The sequence below is a fragment of the Mrakia frigida genome (genome assembly GCF_051309035.1).
Source record: "Mrakia frigida strain ATCC 22029 unplaced genomic scaffold BDY24scaffold_2, whole genome shotgun sequence".
Lineage (NCBI taxonomy): Eukaryota > Fungi > Basidiomycota > Tremellomycetes > Cystofilobasidiales > Mrakiaceae > Mrakia > Mrakia frigida.
Genome location: NW_027481279.1, coordinates 394,271 through 419,631, shown reverse-complemented (window position 1 = coordinate 419,631; position 25,361 = coordinate 394,271). Strand labels below are relative to the sequence as shown.

Genomic DNA, 25,361 nt, shown 5'->3' with positions numbered 1-25,361 from the left:
ACCTCCGTCTTCGCTTTTGCCACTCCCCATCTCTTTTCCCCTCCAACTCCTTCCTGCCCTCGAACAAGCTTTCCTCCTCTTCCTCGCCTCTTCCGACCTTCCTTCCGCCTTCTCATCCTCGCATCGCCATGGAATCCATCCTCACTCGAATCCGTCAGCTCGAGGAACAAGCTCGCGAGCAAGCTGCCACGGTCTCCCTCCTCTCCTCCAACGTCGCCTACCTTTCTTCCGAGAACGAATCCCTCAGATCCAAGAACGAAGAACAGGATCGAGTCATCGGAGATCTATCGAGATCTGTACATCCCGATGGCTTTTGGGTCTGGGAGGTTCTCCCATGGGGAGAGAGGAAGAGTGGAGCTGAAGCAGAAGGACGATGGGTGTTCAGCTCGGTACGTTTTGATCCTTCCTCTTCTCCTTCCCTTTGATCCATCTTTGACCTCATATCGACTCTCAGTGGCACGATACTGACCCTCTTATGCACCTTTTCTTTTTTTACCTCCTCTTACAGGAGAAGTACAAACCAAGACGCCCTGCCTTCCTCGAACTCCGAGCTCGAGGAATCCGAGCTCGGCCTAAACCAACCCTCTTCTCCCTCCCTCCCTCCGTCCTTCAAAACACCTTCGCTCTTCTCGACTCCAGGGACCTACTCACAGCCTGTCAAGTCTCCTTCAAGGTTCTGCAGCTGGCGGGAAGAGAACTCTATCTCGACGTTGCGGTCGATCCCGGCCAGATGGTCTCGTTGATCATATCGAGGGTTCGTATCCCTCTCCCAGTTGTCTTCTGCTACCCTTCTTCCAAATAATAACATCATCCTCCGTCTCATCTACTCTTTTCTAGATTCCCATGATCTCCAACCCCCGTCAACTTCGAATCCGTACCTTCCTCTGCCCCGTTCTTCTCTCCTTCTGGCCGCTCCATCCCTACCAACTCCCCTTCGGATTTCCCTCTCCCAGCGGCAATCAGGTGCCTGTCGAAACTCTCTACTGCAACATAAAACCTACGGAACAGGAGATCCGTCGGTGGTCCCCTCTCTTCCAGCTCATCGACCCTCGCGTCGTCCGCTTTGGGATCTCCGATCAAAACACCCTCCCCTCCATCTCTCACCTCGACCTCACGTCCCTCTCGTTCCTGGAGCACTGGTTTTATCTCCAAGAGGTGTGGTTCGTCGGTGCGGAATCAGTAGTCTTCCTTCGAGGTCGACAACGGCTCGCCTTCAGGGACTGCCTCGAACGACGCGCTATCTCGTTGGGACTTCGTCCCTCCGATGTCTACGCGGTGGTCAGTGCAACCTTTTGCGATGGGTCTACCGCTGCGGAAGTGATGGGCGATGACGCGAGTCTTCAGAGAAGGTTGGCGAGGCCGTTTGAGTTCTTGAAGCCAATTGAGCACCTCGGCGTCGTGGTCGGTTTTTGATTAGTTGGTCCAAAGTCGTCGTTTCTATATAGTTTGGACACGAACAATTATACATTTGACTCAACGTGAAGATATCCAGTCTGATTTGGTCGATTGAACGCGTCCATCCTGCTCTCTCTCTCCTTTTTCGCTGTTCTTCTCCTCAGTCGAGCGACGAGCAAGTTTCGTAGCATTTCAAATCATTATAAAAGATCGCACTCAAGTTCGAAGAAGAAGGATAAACTAGTAGAAAAGAACCCAAGCCGAAGGGTATAAAACTGAGAGAGATAGAGATCGAGAGCGAGAACATTGAGTACGAGATACCGAAAGAGAGAGGAACGAGAGAAAAAACCGAGTCTATGATAGAGAGTCCAAAGGCTAGTCCTCCTCCTCGTGGTAACTGTTCGAAAGAAAGAACGAAAGGGAATGAGAGTCAGTTGCTGTTCGAGGAAGAAGGCTCGAACGAAGAAAAGGGAAGACGCGTCGTCGAACTCACCCAGCTCTCCTCATCTCTCCCAACCTCCTCCTCGCTCCACCCAGATCCTTCTCCAACTTCAAAATCTCCACCTGCTGCTCCATCTCCCTGACCTTGAACTCGTGAGCGGCCATCGACTTGTAATCCACCTCCTCGTCCGCGTCTGTCTTCGACGAGATGGCCTTGACCTGTCGAACGAGAGCCTTGCAAGCCTCGGTGACCGCCTTCGCAGCGAGTTCGAGTCTCTCCTGGGTCTTGGACATGAGGGAAGCCTTGACTCTCGAGGCGGCGACGAGCTGAGCGGTGGCGGCCGAGACCTCGTTGGAAGCGACGATGAGTTGCTCGAGTGAGTGGGATCCGGTGATGACTCCGTCGGCGGATTCGATGAGGAGGGTAGTAGCGAAGGCGACTGCTTTGGCTGCCGAGACGAGTCCTTCCGTCCATCGGTTGTTCCTCTTGTAGAACTGCTGGATCGAACTCGATCCTTTGCCCTGAGCAACGATCTCCTGCTGGGAATCGGCGGCGGCTTTGATGAGTCGACCGATGGCGCTGGTGATGGCCAAAGCAGCCTCGAGGATGGCATCGTGGACCTGGACGTCGATGGCTGAGTATCGATTTGTATCCTTAGGTCGAGCCATGAGATCCTGGAGCCTCTGGGTAGCGACCTCGATGGCGTTGGCAGCGTTCATCATCTCCCGCTCGACGAGGTCTCCGATGTCTCCGTTGGCCTTGGAGAGAGGATCCGACTTCCTCTGGATGAGTCCCTCGACCATCTTGGAGAGGTTGGCGAGAGCAGCTCCTGCCGAAGCGTTGTTCCTGAGAGCGACCTCGCTCGATCCGACGAGGTTGTACGACTGGAGGTTCATGAAGAACCTGGCTCCGACGTCTCCTGAGGTCTTTGCGACGTTGATGAGCTTATCCGACGCTTCGTCCGAGCTGGTAAGACGAGTGATACCCTTGGAAGAGACGATGACGTCCGAGAGAGACTGAGCGAACTCGTTGGCGGCCTTGATCACGTCGACGTGAGATCCTCCCTTCTTTCGACCGAGGAAGAGGTTGTAGACCATGGCGAACTCGGTAGCGTTGTTCGTCGCCTTTTCGATGATGGAGAGGGTGTACTCGGGAGTGGCGTTGGTGTTTCCGGTCTGGGTAGGGGATTCGAGCTCGTAGATGGAGTCGTCGATCTTCTGGATGCAGCCCTGGAGGATGGAATCTGGGGAAGGGAGGTCGTCAGCTTTCGTTCTTCGTTCTTCAAGTTCGTTCGAAAAGGAGAATGCATCAACTCACCGATGATCTGGTTGAGCTCCTTTCGGTGATCGAGGATGAGGGTATCGACCTGAGCGGTGAAGGTGTTGTCGACCTCGGCGGTGTTCTGAAGGGAAACGAGGAACGACGCGTCGAAATCAAATCAGCTCTGCCTCCCTTCGAACTCACTCTTCCTCCGCGGCTCTTCATCTTAGGAGAACGGGCTACTCACCAACTTCGTCTCGTTCAAGTTCTGCAACGTCGAATCTAAACTCTCCTGCATCACGCTCAACTCGGCGTCTCGATCCTCGAGGGCCTCTTCGTGATCCCTCTTCTGGTCGTCGAGCTTCTTGAGGAGATCGTCGATCTGGATCTGCTTCGACTTGAGCGAGTCCTCGAGTTCCGTGAGCTGACGGTTGTACTTGGAGATGAGGGAGGTGGTGTCGGCGGACTTGTTCCGAGACGCGTCGTCGGCTCGTTCGTTGGCGAACTTGAGATCCCTCTTGAGTCGATCGAGCTCCTCCTTCTGACTCTGTAAGGTGAGGAAATCAAGAGATAGTCAGTACTGCTCCTCGAAGGAGAAAGGGAAACGGGAAGAAACACTCACCGACTTCAGCCTATCCACATCGAATCTCGAACGATCCCTCTCCTTGATCATGTCGGCGAGCTCGAGGTTCTTCGACTTGACGTCCCTCTCCATCCTCTCCATCCGGTCGACAGCCTCCTGAGCCGAGTTCGCCCTGAGCTGCATCGCCTTGGACTTGTTGAGGAGGTCGAGATGTTCCGAACGGAGCTGAGAGTAGAGTTTGGCGAGAGCCTGGTACTTCGTCTTCCATTCCTCGATCTGGCGTTGGAGTTGGAGGATGAGTTCGTCCTTGGAGGAGAGTTGATCACCGACGTTGGATGAGATCAATCCGAGCTCCTGTTCGAGAGCTTTGACTCGCTGGTGAAGGGAAGGACAGGGAGGAGACGGCGGTCAGCGTCGTCGCGTCCAAGCTCGTTTCAAAGGAGGAGTTAGACTCACTCGATCGTACTGCTCGAGCATCATCTGATCCCTCTCATACTGCCCTCTCATTCCCAACATCTCCATCTCCATCTGCTGTTGTCGTCCGTTGTCCTGCTGCTGGAAATGCTGCTGCTGCATCATCTGCTGTTGACGAGCCAAGTCCTCCTGAGCCCTCCTCTCATTCTCCTGCTGCTGCCTCAACTGCTCAGCATGTTCCCTCTCCAACCGTTCGGCCTCTTGGTGCTGACGAGCTTGAGCGGCTTCTCGCTCCTTGACGAGAGCCTGTTGCTTCCTCTCGTACTCTCCGAGCATTCGCTTCTGCTCCTCGATATCGGCGGCGGTGGAGTCGAGGATGGAGGGAGTAGAGGGAGCGGGAGTGGAGGGTTTGGGGACGGCAGTCTTGGGTCGATCGGGTAGGTCGGGAGCAGTTCCGTTGTCGAGGAGGTTGGGAGGTTCCTGTAGAGCAGAGGTCGAGGTTCAGCTGTTGAGCTCAAAGGAGAGAGAAGACGCGAGCCCGAGGAGGTTGAGACTCACCTGTCCGAGCTTGGGCACGTTGATGAGTCCAGTGAGGTACTTGAGGTTCGAACATTCGTAGTAGAACTTTCGAAGGTTGAAGTGCTGAGCGTTGTATCGAGCTCGGAGAGGTTCGAGAGCTTCCATCGAGTCGGTCCCTGTGAAGGAAAGGAGAGGATCGTTCGTGAGCTCTCCGCTCTCCTTCAAGGCTTCTTCCTCCTTCGTCTCAACACAAAGCGAACGGAAGACTCACTTCGGTGCATAGCTCTCAGCATGCTAGTGATGAACCGGTAGATTCCGTAGCTTTCCTTGACGAGTGGGACGAGGGACGAGATTCGGCACTCGTTGTTGGCGGATCCTCGGAAGTGAGCGAAGGTGAGCTTCTGGAACGAGTCGATCTGATCTTGAAGAGTCATGAGGTCGGTGATGGTCTCGTATCTAAAGAGAGAGTCGTATCAGCTCTCAATCTAGGTCGAGAAGAGAGACAAGGAAGGAAACAGCAGCTCACCCTTCGTTTGGATCGTCGATTCCTCGAAGAGTGACATACTCCTCGTACTCGAAGAGACCGTTGAAGTCTGGGTGGTGACGATGGAATCGAAGCTTGGAGAGGAGGAACTGAACGTAGGCTCGAATGAGAGTGCCGTAGCCTTGAGAGGACGGAGGAAGGGTGACGAGCGACGTCAGCTTGAGCGAGCGAGGAGAGAAGGAGCAGCGGTGCTTGAGTCGAGGAGATTGGGAGCTCACCTTTGGTACCATCCGAAGCAACAGTTCGACCACAAGTCTCGAGCCATCCAGTCTGGTTGTGAGCATCTTTGATGGTCTGCCAAAGAGGAGGAGAGGGAAGGAAGATCGCAGCGGCGAGCAGTGCAAGGGAGTATCAGCTCTCGCTCTCCTTCGGACTGCAATCCTTCCAGAGGAGAAGAAGAACTCTAGAGGTAGATGATGATGCTCACTATAGGATGTCCCTCCTGAACGAGCTTGTGGCAGAGAATCAGGGACTTGAAGGTCATGACCTCGTCGGACAGGACCGGTTGGACTCGAATTCCATTCCAGACAGGAACAGAGGTTTGGTAGTCCCAGGTGTAGACGATACATTCTGAGGAAGAAGAAGAGAGGGTCAGCTCTTGTAGCTCTGAAAGGCTTTGGGCTTGGGAGGAAAAGGAAGCGAGCTCTTCTTGGACGAGTCGGACCTCCCTTCCTTCGACCCGTGTGTGTTTCCCTCCCTCCCTCCCACTCCCTTCCTCTCACCTTCCAGCAGCTATACGCTAATGGACAAGAATGAGTTAAGTGTACTCACTCCTAACGTGCTTCTGTTTGGGAGCTGTCTCCTCCGCGCTGGTAGCCTTCTTGATGTGAAGTGCGAGCTCTCCTTCCGCCTTATCCTTGTCGACAGGTCGAGTGGGTTGATGCTGAGCTCCTCGAACTCGTCGCTCCTCCTCGTAGTCGTCTTCGTATCTACAAACAGATATAAAGGCAAGAGCTCGTCAGTATGTACGTTTGAAAAGTAGAGAGCTCAAGCCGGATGGATGGGAAGGGTCAAGAGAGGGAAGGAAGGAGATGACGGAGGAGTCGAGATGGAACGAGCTAGACTCACCCATGAGCCTTGGTTTGGGGGGTTCTGCTCCCGTATGACATCCTGAAGGGAGTCGAGTAAGGTACGCTCTCCTTGAGAGGAAGAAGGTGGAGAAAGGGAAAGGGAGGGAGAGAGCTGGGATGGAAGTTGGGAGGCAGGAGGGAGGGAACGAAGCGAGATCGAGAAGCCACGAGGACGGACTCAGATTCCTTTTTCGCTCACTTTTCTCGATCCTACAGTTCAACTGAGATGTACAGCTCCTGTCTATCTAAAGCCAAGCATAAATTGGCTGTATAAAAAAAGGAGCATCATGGCTGGCACGAGCCCCAAGGGACGGCGACCAAATCGATATAAGTCGAGCTCACCTCCTTTTCTCCTTCTTTCTCCTCCCAACCATCAGCCACCTTTTCGCTCATCTTGTCGACCTCTTACACATCCTATCAACTCTCCTCAACCTCTAGGCCATCGAGCCGAACCAAGAAGCTCAGCTTCTGAACTCCTCTGAACTCCTTTCCTCCCGTCCTCTTTTCTCCTCTTCGCTCTCCCTTCCTCCCATGTCTCCCTCCATCACTCACGAAGAATACGCCCTCGCTTTCGGGTTCGACTCGACTGCAACATGGAAGGACCTCTCCATAGGAATCTTCACCTCCTCGCAGAAGTACAAGCTCGACGTCCTCGTAAGTCGTCTGTTTTTGCTGAAACGAGAGGGAGAGGGACGAAATCGTCGAGCTCACCTTTCCTTCCCTCCCCTCCTCTCCCATCTTCCCACCGTCTTCCTTGCCCTTTCTGCACCCTCTTCTCAGCTACACCGTCGCACCAGCATGTCCCGAATTGACATGGTTGCTCTTTCGTGGAAGATCGCAGCTCGACATATGCCTGATCTCGTGAGAGGTGAGGAGACGAGCAAAAACGAGGAAGACAGAAATCTCACAGACTGACAGGGCTTCCTTTTCTCTTCTTCAGCCTACATGAAGGAGCTCAACGCTATTTCGAACAACCCAAACTACGAACAACCTACTACCAGGGAAGGACCTCCGTTCGCAAGTCTGTTCAACCAGCTGTAACTGCAGCTCGTACTATTACGCTTGGGCGAGGGTGGGAGGACCTTTGGTGGATGAGTTCGTGAGATGCTGTTTTGCTTTCGTGATCAAGATGAGGACTTCGGATTTCGTGAGTGCAGATTCCATCCTATTATTGTCTCCCACGCTGCACAGCCATACGTCTTCAGGACGATGAGACGGAGGAGAGAGCGGCGTTGAGCTGACCTCCGTCACGTTCCTCCCCTCCCCTCTCTTTTCCCTTCTTCCCAGAACAACTGGCTCCTCAGAAACCGAGACATCATCCTCCTCGACGTCTTCGCCTACCTCCTCGTCAACGTTCCTCACCAGCATCTCCTCTCCCTCAACCTCTTCTCCTCCTCCAACGAGCCCGCTTTCCGTCAAACCATCAACTTCCTCGACGCTACTCACGCGTACGCAAAGAAAAACCAGCACGACGACAGCGCTCAGTTCGCGATAGAATCGGTCCAGGACGTAATAGACTTCTTCAAGTCCCGTGGAAGGGTGGAAACTCATCCTCAGTACCAAGGAGAGGACTGGAAGAGGTGTGCCGGAGGGGGTTTGTACGCCTGCGACGAGGAGAGGGCTGAGAAGTTGGGAGCTTGTGCCAGGGTGAGTGCATCCTTTTCTTTCGGCTCGAAGGTTGTAGAGTAGCTGCTGATGTTGTTGCTTGTGCTTCAGTGTCGGTCGGTGATGTACTGTGGGCCAGGTTCGGATTTTCTTTTCGACTCGCTCTAGTTTTCGTCCGTCGGTCGACGCGCTGACCTCTCTCCTCTTCATCGCTTCTCTTCAGTCCATCAGAAAGCTCACTGGAAAGGAAAAGGAACAGTTCCTATGACCTGGACGCATAAGGAACTCTGTTTCGAACCAGGGTTCTAGGTGGCTCGCCTTTTTCGATTCGACGAACGAATTCGACGAACGAATTCGACGCGTCGCTGGCCTTCCTGCACCTCGTCGTCGCAACTTGGCTCTCTCCCACACATCTTCTTCGACTGGTTCCCCTATAATCTTTGATGGGAGTTACCTTTGTGAGCCTGTCTTCGCTTTCCCTTCACTCGACGCGTCGACTGATCTGTTCTCGCTCTCTCTTCTTTCGACCCCTCATGCAGCTCCAAGCCCCAACCTGCAGGAATCAAGGGTATCTTGTAGATCACTGCTGTACTTGTCGCAATGTCGTCGGGCCTGGGCTTCAAGACCGTGAAGAAAGCGAAAGGAACGACGCGTCTCGATCTGTCTTCCCTTCCCTTCCTGATCCGTTTTTTTCGCGAAGTCAACAGAAATTGTCACTCTCTTACAAGCAGTTTTACAGTCAGCCTGTTCAAACTTTCTTGGTCAGTTTTCTTACGCTCGATGTCCGGACGCCTCGACGTCGCGAACGTCAAGATCTCTCATTCCGCATGCAAAAGCGACAACCGCAAGAAAGACATCCCAGCATAAAAAAAGGAGAGCGAAGCACCAAAAGAAAACAACTCGTACATTGAGACCCGACTGGCTGATCCGAAAGAAAGCGAAGGAAAAAGGAACGAACTGAGCCCAAGACGAAAAGCGAACCGAGGAAAAGAAGAGAGGAAGCCTAGGAAGAGAGATCTGGCTATTTTTTGTATGCAGGAGAAAAGATGAGTAGTGTGTGTGTGTGGTGTGCGTTACGAGTGTGAATGAGGAGGAGGCGGGAAAGAACAACGAAACGAAACGACGGGCGGGCGTAAAGAGGGAGAGAAAGAGCTTAGGACGAGAGATGAAAAGAGCAGAAAGAGAAAGAGAGAGAGACAGAGCAGAAGAAAAGAGAAGGAAAGGTAGAGAGAAAGAAACGAGAAAGAAAAGCAAACATGCGACGGAGGGAGAGAGACAACACGGCGAGAGGGAAAGGGAAGAGATATAAAGATTCAGCTGGAGTGAGCATAAAGAGATGGTATCCGAGCCTGGTAGGTGAGGGAGTTTAAGCCTTGGCGCCAACGAGAGCTCCAGCAGCGTTGGCGAACGAGAGAGGCTTCTTGACGAGCGAAGGCGAAGGGGAGGGAGCACCGTTGGGAGCTGAAGGAGCGGATTTGGCAGCGGCGACGAGAACGGTGTCGTCCTCCGAGGAGATGTCGGACTGGTGAGGAGCCTGAAGAGCACAGCAAAGAAGGCGCAGAAAGAGAGTCAGTTCCATTTCTCGGAGAAGGAGCACGGACGAGAGACGCGTCGAGATCAAAACTCACCTCAGCTGAAGAGCCCGTCGACCTAGCGTCCTCCTCGACCTTCTTCTTCTGCTGAGCAACCATCTTCTTCCCTCCAAAAGCAACCTTAGCCTTCTCAGGCGCGGGTCCACTCAAAACCTGAGCAGCTGTCTTCCCAACCACAACGACCGAAGCTCCCAGGCTTCCCACCGACTCCCTCAAACTCCCAACGGATCCTCCTCCCAAAGCAGGGAAGTCCTCGGAGCTAGGAACTCGTTGCTTGACGACGTGCGACGACTGCGACATCATCTGCTGCTGTTGCTGCTGCTGAGGAGCTCCCAAGGGCGAACCGTCCTCCTTCCTTCGAAGAGGCTGAGCGGACGACGATCGTTGCTGGTTGGCCGACGCGACTTGGGAGAAGTGCTGCGAAGCGGAGATGGCGTTGGGCGAGACGGGTCGAGTAGGAGGAGCCGATCGAGGTTGCTGGTGAGGGAACATGGGTCGGTTCATGTTGTTGTTGTGGAAGGGAGGCTGGTGGGAGGGAGGACCGACGGATCGAGGAGCGGGGACGAAGGCGGGAGTCGCAGCCGAGGGGATGTGGGAGGAGAAGGATCGAGGTCCAGTGGGAGTGGAAGAAGAGGAAGAGGTGGAGGTGGCGTCGAGGGAGGCGACGGAGAGGTTGGCGAGCTTGTCCTCGACTGGCGAGTCCTGGGGAACGACGCTGCTGACGTCCGACGTGGGGAGGGATTCGACGGAGGAGTCGACAGCCTGAGTGGTGGAAGAGGCATCGACGTTGTTGGGGATGGCTCGGTTGGCGATAGGCTTGTTCATGTTGGAAACGGGAGCCGCAGGGATGGATCCATCGATGATGCCGGGAAGACGACCTGAAGAAGAGAGGAAGGGAGGAACGAGGCGAGTCAGTTTCGACTTCTTCGTTCGTTTTCTCTGCTCGATCTCTCAAAGAAGATCAACTCACAGTCGACACCATCGGCTCGGATGTGAGGGAATCGACAGACATCACTGCATGAAAGAAAGAGCGAAAAGTCAGCTCGACCGTCTCTCTTCAAACTCGACGCGTCTCGTTCTCGACCCAGACTCACCCGTTCCTGCACAACGCTCTCGCAAAGTAGATGCAAGGAGGAGTCCCCCCGCCCACCCACTTCTTCGCACCTCCGGCCAACCAGTTCTTCTTCGCAAACCCCCCCGCTCCAGGTCCGAAAGGTCCCACTCGTCGAACGAATCCGTTGTTGGGATGCTGGTGCTGGTGCTGAGGGTTGAACTCCCTCTGCTGCTGCTGCTGAACGACGGGCTCGACGACGGCGGGAGTAGTGGGAGCGCCATCGGTTGCCGGAGAAGCGACGGAGACGACGGCTGGGTCTTCCGAGGGAGGGGAGACTTCCTGAACGGGAGGGGAGGGAGCGGGAGGAGGAGGAGGGGAAGAGGATCGTTGTTGGGGAGCTGGGAGTCCTACGGGTGGCGAAGGAGCGAAGGGAGTAGCGAGAGCTGAAGGAGAGAAGTTGGGAGGAGGTTGGAAGGGAGGAGGGACGACAATGAAGGCGTTCTCGTTGTTGTAGTCGGGCATGGAGAGGTGGTGAGGAGGTTGGTGTTGTTGGCTTTGATTGAAACGACAACGACGCGTCGAAGTCAGCGATTCGAGTTCGGAACGGGAAACTCGAGCTCGAGAAAGCCGAAGAGAGGATGAACTCACTGCCTCTGGAAAGGGTAAGGAGGTTGCTGCTGCTGCTGCTGGGGAGGAGGCGACATGACGTGGGGAGGAGGAGGTCGCATCTGTCCGTTGAAGCCGAAGGGAGGCGGCATCTGGTAGAAGGGGTGAGGGAAATGCTCGGGTCCGTGCTGGTAGTGCTGAGGGTACATGGCCGAAGGAGGAGGGGCGGGAGGAGGGGTAAAGGCCGGCTGGGGAGGGTGGAGGAACGCGCACTGAGCTCCGTATCGACAGTCGGGGAAGAACCTGTGTTGGGACGCGAAGGACGAGACGAGCTCGAGTCAGAATCGAGCCAAAACGACGCGAGGAGAGAAGAACGAAAGGATGAACTCACTTGCAAGGGATCATCTTGCTAATATCAGCAGGAGGAATCGTTCCCGCTCCGTTTTCTCCCACGACTCCGTTCTCTCCTCCGACCTTCTCCTCTCCAGGGAGGACCTGCTGCTGCTGAGGAGGCATCTGTTGCTGCTGTTGCTGCTGAATCTCGTGTTGAGATTGCATGTGCATCTGCATCTGCTGCTGGTGGTGCTGAGGCGGCATTCCTCCCGGGAACTGTCCGTTCGGGGGAGGGTAGGGCATTCCGTACTGAGGCATGTACATTCCAGCGGGAGGGTAGAAGCCAGGGTATCCTCCTCCTTGCTGCATCTCCATGGGAGGGTAGCCCATCTCCTGGAACTGAGGAGGAGGTTGGTGGTGAGGGTTGAACGGAGGGAACTGCTGTTGTTGGTGCTGCTGAACGGGAGGAGGTCGAACGGCCAGGGAGAGGAGCGAGAGGAGCTCGGGATCCGAAGTGTGCGAGGAAGGAGGTCCGTGCGAGGATGGGTTGAGGGGATCGGCTCCTATGAAATGGGAAAACAAAGAGAAAGGAAGAGTGAGCGGAGCCGAGAAGGAGAGAAAAAGACGGAGGCGGAGGGGGAGGGAGACGTCGACCGAGATAGATTGGGTACAACTTACCGGCAGCGAGAAGTTCTTTGACGACCTCGATGTGAGAGTTCTTGACGGCAGCGATCAAAGGAGTCGTTCCAGTGTGATCTACATGAAAACGCAAACGGAAGGAAGAGGGTCGTTCGAGTCAGCTCTTCGTCGGAAAAAGTCGACTCGACCTCGACCTCTCCCCTTCCCTCCTCCCTTCTCTCTCTTTGCTCGCGTGCCCTTCCTCCAGGAACGAAGATGAACCAGAGAAGGAACTCACCCTTGGTCTCGATATCAATGCTCGAACATTCCTTCAACACTTCTCTAACCTGCTCGACATCGCCTGCCTCGCTGACCTTGAACAAGACGGAAACCATGGAGGGAGAGATTTTACGAGTCTGGTTCGCACAACAAGAGAGAGAGAGAGAGGTTAGCGTTGGGAAGATTTGTTTTCCGAGGTTGAGGTATGGGGTAGAGGGTTACTCACTCGACGGGGAACTTTGGGCCGAAGTCTCGAGGAGAAGGGGGGGAAAACTAGCGAAAGAGTTGAAGGGCAAAAGGGAGAGAGCTCAACAAATCCTGCTTCCCTCGCTCAGTTTTTTTATATTGCTCGGGTGGGCTCGATGAGGCTGAGATTTGGTCGCTTGCGATGTAGGGAAGTCCTTCTCTGACGGGAATGAACCAAATTTAACGCGGACGTGAAAAAAATCCGTCCGATCCGTCCGATCTCCTCGTCGAACGAGCTGCGTCGCGTCGCTCTGCTCTCGTGTTGATCCTTCCCTGATTCGAACTGGAAATATCACTGTAGGCCAAGGAACCTCAGAGATAGCTCTCTACAAGCTTTAAAGAGTATCGCAATCGAGGCTAAAACGATCAAACGAGCTGAATCGAGCTGCTCACGACGCGTCGCACCCTTCCCTGCCTCCCCTCTCGCAATCTCGCCTCCGCCCTGCCATGTCTCCCTTCTCCTACTCCCAACCTCCCTCTGCGCATTCTCCTCACTCAAATTCTTCCACCCATCCCCTCCTCCGCGTCCTCATCCCCCAAACCCATCCCTCCCATCCCGAACAACCCCTCCACCAGCCTCCCCGCCAACTCCCTCCTCTCCTCCTCATCTTCCACCCTCCCCAGTTCCTCCCTCAAACCCCTCAGGCTCATCAGGGTCGAGGTCAGGTCTAGATCGACGTCGTTAAGTCCTGGCGCGTCCTCGTCGTCGTCGGAATCAACCAACCGCTCGAACCCTGCCATGCTCATGTCCAGTCCTGCGAACAGAGCGGTGGAGTCGGAGTCGAGGAGGAGTTCGCCGTTCGGTGGTGGTGGGACGAAGGAAGACGGGAATTGGGTTTGGGGTTGGGGTTGGGAGGAAGAGGGAGAGGATGCGGAAGGTGCGAACGAGTCTGTGAAGGATCGTTCTGCTGCCTTCTTTTGGGTCTGGGTGTTGAGATGGGCTTCGGAAGAAGTGGGAGGTGCGAGGGCGGCAGCGAAATCCTCCGAGGTGAAGTCCATCGAGGACGTCGAGGTCGACGCGTTTTGGAGAGGTCCGAAATCGTCCTCCTCGGCGTTGCTGCTGAGCTGGATTTGAGATTGGAGGTGGGTTGGTTGGGTGGGAAGTGGATCGTCGAGCGAGGAGGAGAAGGACTGAGGGAACGAAACGGCCGCTGATCCTGCTGCTGCTGGTGAAGTCGAGGAGGGAGCGCGTTTGGGTTGCTTGGAGGAAGACGGCTGAGTTTTAAGGATCAAGTTGGGCCAGAGATGAGTTTGGATCGCTTGGGAGATTTGCTCGAGGGGTGGGAGGGGTGGGGAGTAGTCTGACACGAACGATTTCGGGGAGAGAAAGGTCAGATTTGAGGGAGATGGAAGGAGAGGTCGAGCTCACCTTCGTCTTCCTCGTCAGGTTCTTCCTTCGCAAGAGCTCCTTCGTCGATCAGCTCCATTCCGAGATCGTCGTAGGCGTCCAGGAAGGACTCTGGGAGGTCTGCAGAGGTGGTGGAAGACGAGGAGGAGGGTGTGAGGATGGCGAGAGCTACGTCTGGAGGGGAGGAGGAGGAGAGGTGGGTTTGGAGAGCTGAAGGGATTGAACGAGAGGTCTGCAGAATACAAAGAGCGCATAGTTGGAATCAAAAGGAGCTCGGGAGTTTATTAGGATAGTAGACAGGGACTCACGGGCTCTTCTCCTTCTGGTAGCAGCCAGATCAAGACGGGGAAGTCTCCTCCTCCTCCTTGTTCGATTCCTCCATCGACCTCGTCGAGCTCCTTGATAACGATGGGAACGACGGCGGAGTAGTATTTGTTGTCGATCTGGTATTCGATGGACTCGTTGGCGTCGGTTGTAGGTGGTGCTGGGAGGTTGGAGTGAGCGAGAAGGCCTGGAAGAAGTAGAAGGAAGGGAAGATGGTGAGCTGACGTTTGTTTCTCTGAGGAGACGTAGAGAGCTCGAACGAACGAGTAACAAAACCGATCGCTTGAGCTCGACTCGTAGTGAGCACCAGGATGGACGAGGAAGCCATCGCGATGAATGTATAGAGAAAGTGAGGGTTTGGTTGGTAGAAGAATCGAGGCCGCCTTTGATTGAAAGAACGCAAGGCGATCGAAACACCTCCGACCCTTGATCTGCATCCCTCCCCCTTTCCTTCTTTTAGCCTCCCAACTCCCATCCCTCTTTTCCTATATCTTCTCTCTCTAGGTCCCTGGCTATCCTTCGATTCTTCGACGTCCAAGAAGCATCCGAATCTCTCTCGAAGGACTACAACCGAGCTCTCTCCCGTCCCTCGTCTTCGCCTTCGACGGTCACTCCCCTTTCCTCCGACCTCCCTCCCCCTCCTTCCTTCTTCGTTTTTTCGTCGAACCTCTTCGACTTGAGACCCTCTCGCTTGGACCCTCCTCTGCCACACTTTGATTGAATCCTCCAACCTCCTCCAACTTCCAAAGCTCAACCTTCTCCTTCGAGAACAAGGGACTTCGACACCTTGACCGAATGCCATCCAACAAGCTGCACTCCTCCTCGTCCTTCACGACTACAGCGGAAACCATGGCAACCAGGGACTCGTTCGCTTCCTCGGGGGAGAGGAGGAACAGCTCGGGAGACGCTGGATACGTATCGGCCAGATCAGGTACGTCGGCAGAAAGAGCGAACAAGGAGGGCTGAGGGAGAGCTCAACCGAACGAAGGAAGCGTAGAGAGGAGGGGTTTCTGGTGGTATATCTTGGAGCGCTAGGAGGTCGGAATGGGATAGCATTATCTCTGTAGAGATGGGTTCTTCTCGAAGAAGAAATGAGCTCGAACCATCACGAACAAAGGGAGGAAGCGTCGAGCTCGACTTCGACACTCCTCAACAGCTTCTACAACGTCCTCGCCCTCATTATTTCAGTAAACTGACTTCCCCCACCCCTTCCTTTCCCCCCTGCCTCTCTGGTAAATCCTCCGAAATTACCCTTCCAAGCCGACGCCCTCCTCTCCGACTTCCGAGCCACGACCCTCCAGCCTCAGTGCCTCGTCTACCTCAACGAACTCCTCGACGAGCTTCTTTCCACTATCCTTCAACGCTCTATGGGCCTTGCTACAGGTCAGTCTAGTTCAGTTTCCCGAAACACAGCTCTTTCGTGGTCGAAATCGAGCTCGAGCTCTAGATTCCCCTTCCTCGTTGGGCTGACCGTCTTCCCTCTTACTCGTCGCTTCTCTCCTCTCAAAGACAAGCTCAAAACCCAAGCCATCAACTTCATCATCCCACCTCCCTTGGGTCGAGACGCCGTCGGAGAAGCCGAGCTGGAACTGCTGAGCTGGATGGACAGTGCGGACGGGAGGCAGTCGAAGGGGATCCAGGAGGTTCGATACGTTTCGACGTCCGAGGAAGAGGAGGATGGAGCGACGGTTTGGCCTTGGAGGGAGGCATGGGAGTTGATGAGGGTTATGACGCAGAGTTATTCGGTGAGTGGATAGTCTGGGGTGGGTCGGGTTGGAAGGGAGCGGGAGGGAGGGAGGGGAGGACGCGAGCTGACTTTGTGTTCTGGTTTGTTTTTTCGACTCGGCTCTGTAGACCCTGGGAGATCGACCTCCTTCGGACTCGTTGGAGAAGTCGTTTGTTGCTGCGTTGAAGGCTCAGGGAGGGGACGTTCGTCCGGGAATCATCGATCCTGCGGCTCTTTATCTCACGGCTATTCTCGAGTGAGTTCGCAGCTCACGCTTTCTCTCTTTTTCTACCCCCTACGAGATCGAAGCTTCGAAACTGACGCGTCTTCCTACGTTTATCGTTGAACAGGCACATCGCCGAGTACATCCTGAGTTCGCTCTCTCGAGTAATGGGCCACGAGCAGGGTCTCTCTCAAGCTGGGCCGAAGGAGCTGCATTCTGCTCTCTGCGAGGACGAGGCTCTCTATGGGATGGTCAAGGGAATGAAGAGTGAGTCTACAATCTCCTCGAAGAGTTCCTCGTCGACTTCAGTTCGATTCCAGACCCGCTGACTCTCGCTTTCTCTCTCACGCGTCTTCCTCCTCCTTTCAGTCAAAACAATCATCGAACGAGCCATCCAAACCCCTCGGAAAACTTCCAACCACCCTTCCATCACCCACTCCTCCTCTCACAGTTCCAAGAACTCCCACTCTTCCTCCTCCAACAATCACAACAACCCTTCCTCCTTCCCGTCGAGCTACTCCCTCTCCTCCGTCGCCAACAACACCAACGCCAGCCACTCCGCTTCGTCTCGTCCTTCAACCCTCTACTCCAACAACCAACCTCCCGAATTCGGTACCAACTCTTCCAACGGAGGCGCTGGAGGAGGTTTCCGATCCTCCCTCGACTCCTACTCCTCCAACGGTCCCATTTCCCCTCCTCCAACGAACTCGTCGAAACACTCCTTCTCGCTCGGACGGAAATCGACTAGTTCGAGCCATAGGCACGGAGCAGGGAACGGGGTGATTGAGACGAGAAGCTCGGGCCAGACGTACGACGCTGGAGGAGAGGAAATGATGGACGAGGACGAGAAGGACGAGGACGAGAGGGAGTTTGATGATTTCTTGAGAGGTGGGAAGACGGTCAAGTTGAGTTTGACACCGCAGAGCTTGAAGGCTAGTGAGGTTGGTACCATGTTTTCTATTTTTCTTGGAGGGAGGTGGGAGGAGAGGGAGGAGGAGGAGGAACGGGAGCGTAGTTCGACGCGACCGTCGATCATGAAACAGACAGGGAGAGTGGGCGCTGAAACGACCAAACTGACGCCTCCTCCCTTCCATCTTTTCTTCCCCTTCCCTTCCTCCCCACGCGATCCCCTTTCGGTCTCCTGTCAACCCTCGCTCCCCTTTTTAAACTGGCCCCCTCTTTTCATCCTTTTCCATCCTTCCAACGAACCTCGACGATCCATCGCATCGATGTCCTTCCGTCAATCTCCCTTCGTCGACAAACCTCCTTCCAACATCGTCACCTGGGATTCCACTCCTCCTTCCTTCATCTCCTCTTCCCCTTCGGCTACTCCCTCGCCTTCAACCCATCGAAACTCGTGGCTTCCTCCTCCCGCCCTTTCCTCTCCCTCCTCGGCTTGGACGTCTCCTCAGGAGTACGAGAAGGCTGCTTCGGCTCCTCGAAGGAACAGATCGATTGCGAGGAGACCTCCTCCTGCTATGGACGATTTCTCGAGCTCGGCTGGTCGAGGAGGAGGAGGAGGAGGAAGCGGAGCTCAGCCCTCGTCGATGAGGAACAACGTTTCGAAGCCTTCGCACGGAGGAGGAGGGAGATTGGCTGCTAGGGAACCAACGGCTAGGGTGGTGGAGGATGCAGATGAGGAGGAGGACGAGGAGGATATCATGATGAGGGGAGGGAGGAAAGGAGGGAGGAAGGAGAGTTTGGCTGAGCTTGTGAGTTCCCTCCTCTCTCTCGTTCTTGCCGCGGTCTTTCTCTCTCTCATTTCGAGAGACATATTTTTTCTCGTCGCGAGCAAATCTGACCTTTCTGCTTTCTTCCTTCGCCCATCCAGCTCTCGTCCGACCCACCATGGGCAGAGAAGACCTCGTCTAGAACGGCTTCTCCAGCTCGAACCAACCCAGCTCGCTCAGTCCCCTCGTCCCCCGCCGCCCCTCGATCCCTCAACAACCCAACCCCTCCTCCAGTCTCTTCCTTTCGAGGACCAGTCGAAGACAACTACTCTCTCTCCTCGTCTTCCATCGGCGGCGGAACCTTGACTCCTCCCGTCGTTCGAGCCTCGCCTTCGCTGCCAGGAAACTCCAAGTTCAACTCCCTCTCCGGTCAGGCTCCTCCTTCTTCGCTCAACCGACCTCAACCTCGGTCTCCCAAGGCTATCGAGGAGGACGGCGACAGTGACGACGAACTCCTCGGGAGGAAGAAACGAGCGGGAGGACCGCTTCGTTCAGCGGATCTGATCGCTTTCCTGGATGGACCTCCGCCGTCGTCGATGATGAGGTCGCAGCCTAGCTCGTCGGCTTTGAGCTCTTCGGATGCTGGATTGGAAGGAGGAGGAGGAGGGAAGTCGAAGAAGGAAGGGAGGTTCAAAGGATTCGTCTCGAAACTCACGGGATCGTCGTCGTCGAAGCAGCAGCAAAACAACAGCAACTTGGACGGTCTCCCACCCATCGCTCCTCCCTCGTCGTTCAACTCCAACTCGGCTCGATCCCACAAGGGAAGTCTCAACAACGTCAACCACCAGCAGCAGCAGTCGTCGGTCTCGCTCAGTTCGAAGCTCATCCCTGGAGTCAGAAGGTCGAGGAGTTCGTCGTCCATCACCACCGGAGAGGGAAGATCAACGAACGGTCCTTTCATCGCCAACAACTCGGAACCTCTCCCCAGCAAGGACATCGTTCCACCGACTCCTCCCAGGATGAGAAGCAAGAGCCAAACCTCGAGGGATCAGCAAAACTCGTCGTCGTCGTCGTCGTCGATGCCGCCTCCTCCCCTCCCTACCAACGTGTCTGTTTTCCCCGACCTACCTCCTCCTCGGTCGTCGTCCAACAACGCAGGAGCTCAGGTCTTCTCCTCATCGTCGTCGTCGAGAGGTCCTCCAAGAGCTGTCGTCTCTAGTCCTCCTCCTCCTCCCGCTCCCCAACAACAACAAGATCGCCCAACCTCCCATCGATCAGCAGTAGCAGCCTCAGGAAGCATCCCTTCCCGCTCCTCCTCCACCACTCCCTCCCTCGAAAGCAACCCTCCCTCCCGCCCACCACGAGGGAACCGTCCTCAACCTCCTCCTCGAGACGCCGCCGTCGTCCCTCAGCACCAACCAACCCAAGCCCAAGCCCTCCCGTCCCACAATGGCCTCTCCGTCGAAGATCCTTCGCCCAGCACGGACGTCTCCCCAGCTCTCAGCGACGCGCCGACGTTTGGATTCCCCGCCAGGCTGCTTCGAAACGGAAACGCTGTTGGCGCGTCGGTTAAGGAGGAGGAGGGAGGGAAGGTCGAGGAGTTGGAGAACGACCAGCACGAAGGGTTCACGGCTTTGGGGTTGCCGATTGGGAAAATTGAGAGGGGCGGGGAGGAGGAGGGACGAGTCGTTCAGGAGGAGGAGACGAACGAGAAGACCATCGAGGAGAGTTCCCTCCTTCCGACACCCGTGGCTTCGCCACCTCCCGTGTTGGTGAAGGAGGAGGAGCTGAAGTCTGCTTTGCCTATCGTTGGAGAATCGATGCCGGAGGAGAAGGACATCGTCAACGAAACTCAACCCACCTCGACTTCGAACGAACTCCGCTCGCCTTCGGCTTCTCCAACCGCTTCCACCCTCGTCGCTCCTCCTCCTCCCTCGTCTCTCCCAGCGCCCTCCGAACCCTCCGTCCCCCACACCGAACTCCTCCACCTCCGATCCCTCCTCGCTCACGCCAGTACAGCCGACGAAGCGAGGTTGCTGGTGGACTCGTTGCTTTCGAGGTGGGGAGTGCCCTACCCTGCTTTGCCGGATTCGGAGGTCGGGGAGGCAGTTGAAGATCAAAGAAGGGAGAAGGAGAGGGAAGAGCAGGTGGGGAGGGTGCATGGGTGGTTGTTGGAGGAGAGTGATGGACGGGAGGAGAAGGTCGGTGAGCCTCTTGCTCTTGCGGAGCGGGAGGCGGTTGTTGATGAGGAGAAGAAGGAGTTGGCTCCTCGGGAGGTAGAGGAGGAGGAGGATGAAGAGGAAGAGTTCTTCGAGTCTGCTTCTCCTCAAGTTGAGCAGGGGCAGGGGCAGGGGCAGGACGCGTCGGATCAGAGGCAGGAGGAGGTCGTTCGTCAACCCGTCGTCGTAGCAGCCGTTTAATTTAACGCACTTAGATCTATTACATATCTCATTATTTCCCCTTTTACATTTTCTCGTTCGTCGTGGCTTTCTCACGGATACCCATATTTCGTGTGCTCTCGTTCTCCTCGTTGTGTCGTCTGTTTTCGTTTCGTTTTTTCACTTGCTTTTCTCTCTCGTTCTTCCTTAGTCCATTGGTTTAATCGTGGTGCTAGGCTGGATCTGCAATCACAATACATTCTCCTTCTTGCGAAGCTTCCTGCGAGACAGAGAGGGACGATGAAGGCCTCGCCCTGTTTACACGTGTTTTACAGGAGATCCTCTCCCTCAACCTGAGAGGGTTGAAACGTACTTTGGATCGAGAGGCTGAGACGAATCAATACCGAGACACGAGAGCGAAGGATTCGATTTGAGGATTGTAGCAATAAAGGACGAGACGAAGAAAGGTAAACAAAGACCGATGCTCGTCGTCTTGACCTCCCGAACTCTTCGAGCGGTCACGGATGAGGACAGGAGGGAGAGAATTTGAGACGATGTGGAGCATCTCAGAGGTCCCAGTGAGAAGTAGAAATCTACTTTGAGAAGAAACGAGAGAGGATGAGACGGTCGACGCGTCGAGCTCGATTTGACCTTTGCTCGTCTCAGAGATCAGACTCACCTCTAGAGCAAAGATCTCCAGATCAGAAGAAATAAAACTTGGGTGGAGTGACCTCAAGAACAGACTAAAGAGGGGAAATGTAGGTATGACGTTCCGACGCGTCTTTCTGTCCGTTTGCCTCACTCGGCTGTGGATGGATCTGCTCAACTTTCGTCAGTCCGAAAAATCGGAAGATCGATGCCCGTCTTCTCAAATAAGCATACTGTTTTCGTGTCTTCCTCATGTGGCTCTGTGAAATCAGAGGCGAAGACGACAGACGCGTCGAGCCCTTTCGTCTGCTCCTCAACCTCCGTTGTGATGGCGATCATCTCGTGAAACTCTTCGCATCTAAGCCAAAACAATGGGAACAATCAAGAAGCTAGACTACTTGCACCCTTCAACAACCTCAACAGCCCAGCCTCGCTGCTCTCCCACCCAACTCCTCTTCTCCTCGTTCCCAACAATAATCCTCCCGCCCTTCACTCCCTCCCTCTCTCTCTCTCCCGAAAATCCAGCGAAGAAAGCTTCTGAGTAGCTCATCGTCTTCCCAGTAAGTTGGTAGACCACCTCGCTCCTCCTTCCTCGTCCCGACTTGAACTCACGTCCCGACGACGCGTCGTCGAAGAATCCCTCCTCGTCGAAGATCGGGTTGCAGTCCTTGAACCTCCATTCCTTCACGTCCTTCCAGCTCTTGAGAAGTCTCTGGACCTTCGAGTGAACCCGGAAGTGAAAGATCCATTCTCCTCCTTGGGGAGGGACGAAGGTGACGACGCGAGGGGAGAAGAGGGAGAGGAGCGGTGCGTGGAAAGAGCTGAGTCGGAAGTTTGCTGAAGGGAGGATGAGGGTGAGATTTTGGATTTGGATGGGAGAGGAGTCCTGAGGGTGGAGTGGGAGGTGGGTGAGGGACGGGAAGGGGAGGTTGAGGGTGAGAGATCGAAGGAGGGAGGAGAAGGGAGGAAGAGCAGTCGAGCTCGAGTCGAGGGCTGAACCCTCGCGGTCGTTCTGTCTCGATCAAGAAGCCCAAGAGAAGCAGGGATGAGTTGGAAGATTCTTCACGTCGAGGTATAGGGAGAGGGAAGGGAGAACTCACGAGTTTCATCAAGAAAGAACTGAGGCTAGGGAAGGTATCCTTGACCTCGACCGTCCTTCGAATCGCGAGGAGGACTCGAGCGAGGCGTGAGCTCGACGAGTTGACGAGAGACCAGCCGAGGAGGTCTCTGTTCTCTGCGAAATCCATGATGCAGCTGAGGATATCGAAGGGGAGGAGGGCCATCGTTGTATTGTTGTTGTTGAGGAAAAGAAGAGAAGGAAGGAGACGAGGAAAGAGTCGAAGTTGAGAGTGAAACGATTCGACTGTTTTGAAAGTCAGACTTTGAGGCCCAGGACTGCCCCAGTTGTTGACGCTGCTGACTGTGTAGAATGGGCGGAAAAAAAAATCAGAAAGTTAAATGCCGGTAGCATCTATGCTTCGAAGGGAAGAGCGGCGAGGGCGAAACGGAGAAAGCGCGTCGCCTGCCCGAGTCGCATTTCGCTTTGTCCTCTCATGCTTCCCGAGAGCTCCGTCTTGCACTCTCAAGCATTAAAAACATCGTCCGAATAAGTAGAAGTATGAACCATATCTGTGAGACTGACGAGCTTGAGAGCTTCAAGAGAAATTGGCTGACGACGCGACCTTTTCTTTCCTTTACTCAGTCCTTCCGGAGCCCACGAGTGTTCATCGAAACCTGCAGAACGCAAAAAAGAAGTCAGCAGAACATCTCGCCTCTATCAAATTGAGCAGGCTTCTGGAGTTTGGCTCGGGCGACGCGTTGAAGCACGTCGCCGTTGAAGCGAGGGGAGTGAACCTGGAGGAGCCTCACTGTTACACGACCTCACGAATCAAGCTTTTAAAGATAAGCCTATTTATGCTCGAGTTTTAAAGTCTCCGTACTAGCAAAAACCGACGAAGTTCAAGCGCGTCTCTTCTTCTCCAACCAAGCCTTCGCTTTATCCCTCGCCCCTCCCTCCCTCTCCCACTCCTCCTTCGTAAATTCGTACGAAACCTCTATAGCAGCATCTCTCCCTCCAGCTCGACTCTCAGGCATCGGAGCCTCGGTGCCTACAGATCCAAAGACGCGTTCCATCACTCCTCGCATCGGCGCGTTCTCTTTTGACGTTCCCATCTCGATCCATTCCACGCCTCCTCCCTGCAGCGCAAGAAAAAGATAGAACAGTCATCAGCACATCTACACGAGGGAAGGAACAAACCTTCTAACGCACCTCATCCCCCGTTTCCCCTTCCGCCTCAAAACACCACGACAAACTCTTCTCCAACGCTTCAACCGCCAGTCCCTTCCCACACCACCTCTCATCCAGCACAATCCCAGCATCCCCGCCTCTTCCTTTGTCTTCGCCTTTCACTCCTCGAATCCCTCCCATCCCAACCTCCCCGATCACCTCGTTCGTTGAAAGATCAACAACGGTGAGCGACGCGCCTTTCCTCAGCGGCCGAGCGTGGAACCATTCCCTCGAGAGGTCGATCCATCGAAGGGAGCCTGCTTCGGAAGTAGGCTGAGGGGAGTGGAGTTGGTAGTGAGGGGAGGAGAGGATGGCGAACATGGAGGGAGCGTCGCAGGGGAGTTTGGTTCGCAGGAGGAGACGGGGGGTAAGAAGGGTGAAGAGGGGAGGTTCGAGGTCCCCTGGGGAAGAAGTTGAACAAGACATGATGATGGTTCGTAGTAGAGACAGGGCAGAAAGGAACCGAGTTTTTGAGGGAGGAAAAGGAAGAGAGAGGTGACTCGGACGGCGACCCATGCGAGGAAAAGCACGAGGATCAAGGAGAAGACCGAAGTTCGGATCCGGAGAGGTAGAGATGGTGACTCGAGTGGTGAGAGGAGCCAGCTGAGATCTCTGAATTCTGGTTTGAGAAAAGGTGAAAATGGAATGTGGCTGGAGGGAGAAACCGAGAAAAGAAGAAAGTTCATGAGCTCGCTTCTCCTCCCTCTCCTCCAACCAACATACCCCCTTCCAAACCTCCTCCCTCTTCATCGAATCCATGGACCTCGAAGAGCTTCAAGAACTTCAAGACTCTGCAGCTGAATACCAAGCAGCGACGACGAACCTTCTCTCTTCCGACCTCTCCCAGCTGTTCGAGCAAAACCGGAAGCTCGAGTCTTCTCTCGCTTCCCTATCCAATCACGTCGCCTTTCAGTTCGCAACTCTCAAGAAGGAGAACCAGGACCTTCGATACGTCGTCGAGGCTCAGGATCAAGCCATCGGAGACCTCTCGAAAGAGCTCAACCCGAGTGGATACTGGGTGTGGGCGAGAGGAAGAGAAGGGAGGGAGGAGGGTCGTTGGCGATGGTCTTTGGTACGTTCCTTTTTCGTTCTCGTCCTATTTTCCTCACCTCCTTAAACTGACTTGGGTCTCATCTTCGCTTGCTGATGCTTACATCCAACAGAAGAATGGTCTTTCAAGCATCTCCTCCCTCCTAGCACATCGACAACCTCCCACGCTCCTCCTCCCTTCCCTCCCCGTCGAGCTCCTCTCCGAGATCACAACCTACTTGGAGCACGAGGACAAGCTCGATCTCGCACTTGTTTGCTTTCGATTCTTCGATCTCCTTGCACACGAGCTCTACTCCCGTGTGAACTTGTATGCGGACGATGCGCGAAAGTTCGCAGCGGCAAAGGTGCGCCCTTCGTTTTGGTCTCTCGTACATTCTCTAGACTGATCCTGTGGCCATTTCCATCTCTCTCTCTCAGTTTACCTCCACTACTATCCACTCCCCTCGTCTCGCCCGTCTTCGTACAATGGAGCAAGTCGTCCTCTTCGATCCATCCGCTCACGCTTCTCGCGTCACCTTCGAACCGTCGTCTGCTTCCTCGCCCCTCGCGGTGGACGACCTTCAAGTGGTAACCACCAACCTCGCAACGGATCTTCAACTTTTTTCACCTCTCCTTCGTCACCTCCACCCCGTGGATCGCTTCGTTCTCTTCTTTCCGAACAACCACGATCACGGTCTCCCTCCTTCCGTCGTTCGCGTCCCTTCCTCCTCCCTCTTCGACTTCGCCGAACAATGGACCAAACCCCGAAGGGTTGAGTTGGATGGGCCGGGGACCGTCCCGTTCGTTGAAGGAGAGGAAGGAGAGTTCACTCTCTCCATCGGAGGGTCGAAACCGGATCGGTTCTGGTTTTGGACGGAACATCAGGACGGAACGACGACGGAAGAGGAAGCGTTCTTGTTGGATGAGCTTCGAGAACGGGTCGAGTCGAACATCATCATCCCTCGGATCGAGAAGGGTGTTACGCTCGCGTGCGTTTGGACGTGAGCGGAAGAGTTGAGGATGGGTGGGGGTTTGGACGCGTCGTTGGATTCGGAGGGAGAGAGGTCGGAAGGTTTTTGCTTCGGAGATTTGATGCCGATGTTCCCTACAATCCTCCAGTCTCGCAACGGAGCAAGATTGAAAGAAACGAAATTCTCGCTCTGCAATC

At 55.0% G+C, this 25,361-nt stretch overlaps 10 protein-coding genes across 10 annotated transcripts; 6 read left to right on the top strand and 4 right to left on the bottom strand.

Moving 5' to 3' along the window:
- Position 1: 1 nt before the first annotated feature.
- BDY24DRAFT_375057 (uncharacterized protein) lies at positions 2 to 1,572 on the top strand. The gene is made up of 3 exons (XM_076638495.1): positions 2 to 389; positions 509 to 754; positions 838 to 1,572. The coding sequence occupies exons 1-3, from the start codon at positions 129 to 131 to the stop codon at positions 1,411 to 1,413; spliced, it is 1,083 nt and encodes a 360-aa protein (XP_076500653.1). The 5' UTR covers positions 2 to 128; the 3' UTR covers positions 1,414 to 1,572.
- A 3-nt stretch (positions 1,573 to 1,575) lies between these two features.
- Positions 1,576 to 6,353, bottom strand: BDY24DRAFT_375053 (ANTH domain-containing protein). The gene is made up of 13 exons (XM_076638494.1): positions 6,226 to 6,353; positions 5,929 to 6,086; positions 5,585 to 5,727; positions 5,376 to 5,451; positions 5,140 to 5,278; positions 4,885 to 5,069; positions 4,653 to 4,789; positions 4,137 to 4,574; positions 3,720 to 4,055; positions 3,345 to 3,644; positions 3,155 to 3,239; positions 1,889 to 3,080; positions 1,576 to 1,792 (listed from the first exon to the last, which is right to left on the bottom strand). The coding sequence occupies exons 1-13, from the start codon at positions 6,264 to 6,266 to the stop codon at positions 1,771 to 1,773; spliced, it is 3,252 nt and encodes a 1,083-aa protein (XP_076500652.1). The 5' UTR covers positions 6,267 to 6,353; the 3' UTR covers positions 1,576 to 1,770.
- A 656-nt stretch (positions 6,354 to 7,009) lies between these two features.
- On the top strand, positions 7,010 to 8,231 carry BDY24DRAFT_92252 (zinc finger MYND domain-containing protein). The gene is made up of 5 exons (XM_076645240.1): positions 7,010 to 7,095; positions 7,168 to 7,374; positions 7,515 to 7,874; positions 7,944 to 7,971; positions 8,056 to 8,231. The coding sequence occupies exons 2-5, from the start codon at positions 7,357 to 7,359 to the stop codon at positions 8,139 to 8,141; spliced, it is 492 nt and encodes a 163-aa protein (XP_076500651.1). The 5' UTR covers positions 7,010 to 7,095; positions 7,168 to 7,356; the 3' UTR covers positions 8,142 to 8,231.
- A 2,921-nt stretch (positions 8,232 to 11,152) lies between these two features.
- BDY24DRAFT_375048 (uncharacterized protein) lies at positions 11,153 to 12,600 on the top strand. The gene is made up of 5 exons (XM_076638493.1): positions 11,153 to 11,387; positions 11,476 to 11,980; positions 12,096 to 12,173; positions 12,334 to 12,451; positions 12,541 to 12,600. The coding sequence occupies exons 1-5, from the start codon at positions 11,258 to 11,260 to the stop codon at positions 12,589 to 12,591; spliced, it is 882 nt and encodes a 293-aa protein (XP_076500650.1). The 5' UTR covers positions 11,153 to 11,257; the 3' UTR covers positions 12,592 to 12,600.
- A 173-nt stretch (positions 12,601 to 12,773) lies between these two features.
- BDY24DRAFT_375046 (uncharacterized protein) lies at positions 12,774 to 14,650 on the bottom strand. Its single transcript, XM_076638492.1, has 4 exons — positions 14,497 to 14,650; positions 14,217 to 14,419; positions 13,930 to 14,140; positions 12,774 to 13,861 (listed from the first exon to the last, which is right to left on the bottom strand). Exons 1-4 carry the CDS (start codon positions 14,558 to 14,560, stop codon positions 13,056 to 13,058), a joined length of 1,284 nt encoding a protein of 427 aa, XP_076500649.1. The 5' UTR covers positions 14,561 to 14,650; the 3' UTR covers positions 12,774 to 13,055.
- A 377-nt stretch (positions 14,651 to 15,027) lies between these two features.
- On the top strand, positions 15,028 to 17,244 carry BDY24DRAFT_411461 (uncharacterized protein; the record flags this gene model as incomplete). Its single annotated transcript, XM_076642934.1, has 7 exons — positions 15,028 to 15,163; positions 15,493 to 15,615; positions 15,742 to 15,977; positions 16,087 to 16,214; positions 16,309 to 16,448; positions 16,551 to 17,126; positions 17,225 to 17,244. The coding sequence occupies 7 exons, from the start codon at positions 15,028 to 15,030 to the stop codon at positions 17,242 to 17,244; spliced, it is 1,359 nt and encodes a 452-aa protein (XP_076500648.1).
- A 166-nt stretch (positions 17,245 to 17,410) lies between these two features.
- On the top strand, positions 17,411 to 20,271 carry BDY24DRAFT_411460 (uncharacterized protein; the record flags this gene model as incomplete). Its single annotated transcript, XM_076642933.1, has 2 exons — positions 17,411 to 17,893; positions 18,013 to 20,271. 2 exons carry the CDS (start codon positions 17,411 to 17,413, stop codon positions 20,269 to 20,271), a joined length of 2,742 nt encoding a protein of 913 aa, XP_076500647.1.
- A 190-nt stretch (positions 20,272 to 20,461) lies between these two features.
- Positions 20,462 to 22,400, bottom strand: BDY24DRAFT_437823 (uncharacterized protein; the record flags this gene model as incomplete). Its single annotated transcript, XM_076644298.1, has 4 exons — positions 21,978 to 22,400; positions 21,490 to 21,889; positions 20,603 to 20,616; positions 20,462 to 20,509 (listed from the first exon to the last, which is right to left on the bottom strand). Exons 1-4 carry the CDS (start codon positions 22,158 to 22,160, stop codon positions 20,462 to 20,464), a joined length of 645 nt encoding a protein of 214 aa, XP_076500646.1. The 5' UTR covers positions 22,161 to 22,400.
- A 59-nt stretch (positions 22,401 to 22,459) lies between these two features.
- On the bottom strand, positions 22,460 to 23,601 carry BDY24DRAFT_375040 (GNAT family N-acetyltransferase). Its single transcript, XM_076638491.1, has 3 exons — positions 23,147 to 23,601; positions 22,747 to 23,073; positions 22,460 to 22,611 (listed from the first exon to the last, which is right to left on the bottom strand). Exons 1-2 carry the CDS (start codon positions 23,588 to 23,590, stop codon positions 22,837 to 22,839), a joined length of 681 nt encoding a protein of 226 aa, XP_076500645.1. The 5' UTR covers positions 23,591 to 23,601; the 3' UTR covers positions 22,460 to 22,611; positions 22,747 to 22,836.
- A 209-nt stretch (positions 23,602 to 23,810) lies between these two features.
- Positions 23,811 to 25,304, top strand: BDY24DRAFT_375038 (uncharacterized protein). The gene is made up of 3 exons (XM_076638490.1): positions 23,811 to 24,236; positions 24,328 to 24,558; positions 24,632 to 25,304. Exons 1-3 carry the CDS (start codon positions 23,922 to 23,924, stop codon positions 25,196 to 25,198), a joined length of 1,113 nt encoding a protein of 370 aa, XP_076500644.1. The 5' UTR covers positions 23,811 to 23,921; the 3' UTR covers positions 25,199 to 25,304.
- Positions 25,305 to 25,361: the final 57 nt, after the last annotated feature.

What these genes read in the sequence shown, in the direction of transcription:
- BDY24DRAFT_375038 (XM_076638490.1), top strand. Translation starts at nt 23,922, where the DNA reads ATGGACCTCGAAGAGCTTCAAGAACTTCAAGACTCTGCAGCTGAATAC. An exon ending in GTCGTTGGCGATGGTCTTTG is followed by an intron (nt 24,237 to 24,327) that starts GTACGTTCCTTT and finishes TACATCCAACAG; the next exon opens with AAGAATGGTCTTTCAAGCAT. An exon ending in GAAAGTTCGCAGCGGCAAAG is followed by an intron (nt 24,559 to 24,631) that starts GTGCGCCCTTCG and finishes TCTCTCTCTCAG; the next exon opens with TTTACCTCCACTACTATCCA.
- BDY24DRAFT_375057 (XM_076638495.1), top strand. Translation starts at nt 129, where the DNA reads ATGGAATCCATCCTCACTCGAATCCGTCAGCTCGAGGAACAAGCTCGC. An exon ending in GACGATGGGTGTTCAGCTCG is followed by an intron (nt 390 to 508) that starts GTACGTTTTGAT and finishes CTCCTCTTACAG; the next exon opens with GAGAAGTACAAACCAAGACG. An exon ending in TCTCGTTGATCATATCGAGG is followed by an intron (nt 755 to 837) that starts GTTCGTATCCCT and finishes ACTCTTTTCTAG; the next exon opens with ATTCCCATGATCTCCAACCC.
- BDY24DRAFT_92252 (XM_076645240.1), top strand. An exon ending in AGTTGGGAGCTTGTGCCAGG is followed by an intron (nt 7,875 to 7,943) that starts GTGAGTGCATCC and finishes CTTGTGCTTCAG; the next exon opens with TGTCGGTCGGTGATGTACTG. An exon ending in GGTGATGTACTGTGGGCCAG is followed by an intron (nt 7,972 to 8,055) that starts GTTCGGATTTTC and finishes GCTTCTCTTCAG; the next exon opens with TCCATCAGAAAGCTCACTGG.
- BDY24DRAFT_375053 (XM_076638494.1), bottom strand. Translation starts at nt 6,266, where the DNA reads ATGTCATACGGGAGCAGAACCCCCCAAACCAAGGCTCATGG. An exon ending in CAAACAGAAGCACGTTAGGA is followed by an intron (nt 5,728 to 5,928) that starts GTGAGTACACTT and finishes CTTCTTCCTCAG; the next exon opens with AATGTATCGTCTACACCTGG. An exon ending in GGAGCTCAACCAGATCATCG is followed by an intron (nt 3,081 to 3,154) that starts GTGAGTTGATGC and finishes TCCCTTCCCCAG; the next exon opens with ATTCCATCCTCCAGGGCTGC.
- BDY24DRAFT_375040 (XM_076638491.1), bottom strand. Translation starts at nt 23,590, where the DNA reads ATGTCTTGTTCAACTTCTTCCCCAGGGGACCTCGAACCTCCCCTCTTC. An exon ending in AAGGGGAAACGGGGGATGAG is followed by an intron (nt 23,074 to 23,146) that starts GTGCGTTAGAAG and finishes CTTGCGCTGCAG; the next exon opens with GGAGGAGGCGTGGAATGGAT.
- BDY24DRAFT_375046 (XM_076638492.1), bottom strand. Translation starts at nt 14,560, where the DNA reads ATGGCTTCCTCGTCCATCCTGGTGCTCACTACGAGTCGAGCTCAAGCG. An exon ending in TACCAGAAGGAGAAGAGCCC is followed by an intron (nt 14,141 to 14,216) that starts GTGAGTCCCTGT and finishes TGTATTCTGCAG; the next exon opens with ACCTCTCGTTCAATCCCTTC. An exon ending in ACCTGACGAGGAAGACGAAG is followed by an intron (nt 13,862 to 13,929) that starts GTGAGCTCGACC and finishes CGTTCGTGTCAG; the next exon opens with ACTACTCCCCACCCCTCCCA.
- BDY24DRAFT_375048 (XM_076638493.1), top strand. Translation starts at nt 11,258, where the DNA reads ATGCTCGGGTCCGTGCTGGTAGTGCTGAGGGTACATGGCCGAAGGAGG. An exon ending in TGGGTTGAGGGGATCGGCTC is followed by an intron (nt 11,981 to 12,095) that starts CTATGAAATGGG and finishes GGTACAACTTAC; the next exon opens with CGGCAGCGAGAAGTTCTTTG. An exon ending in GAGGGAGAGATTTTACGAGT is followed by an intron (nt 12,452 to 12,540) that starts CTGGTTCGCACA and finishes AGGGTTACTCAC; the next exon opens with TCGACGGGGAACTTTGGGCC.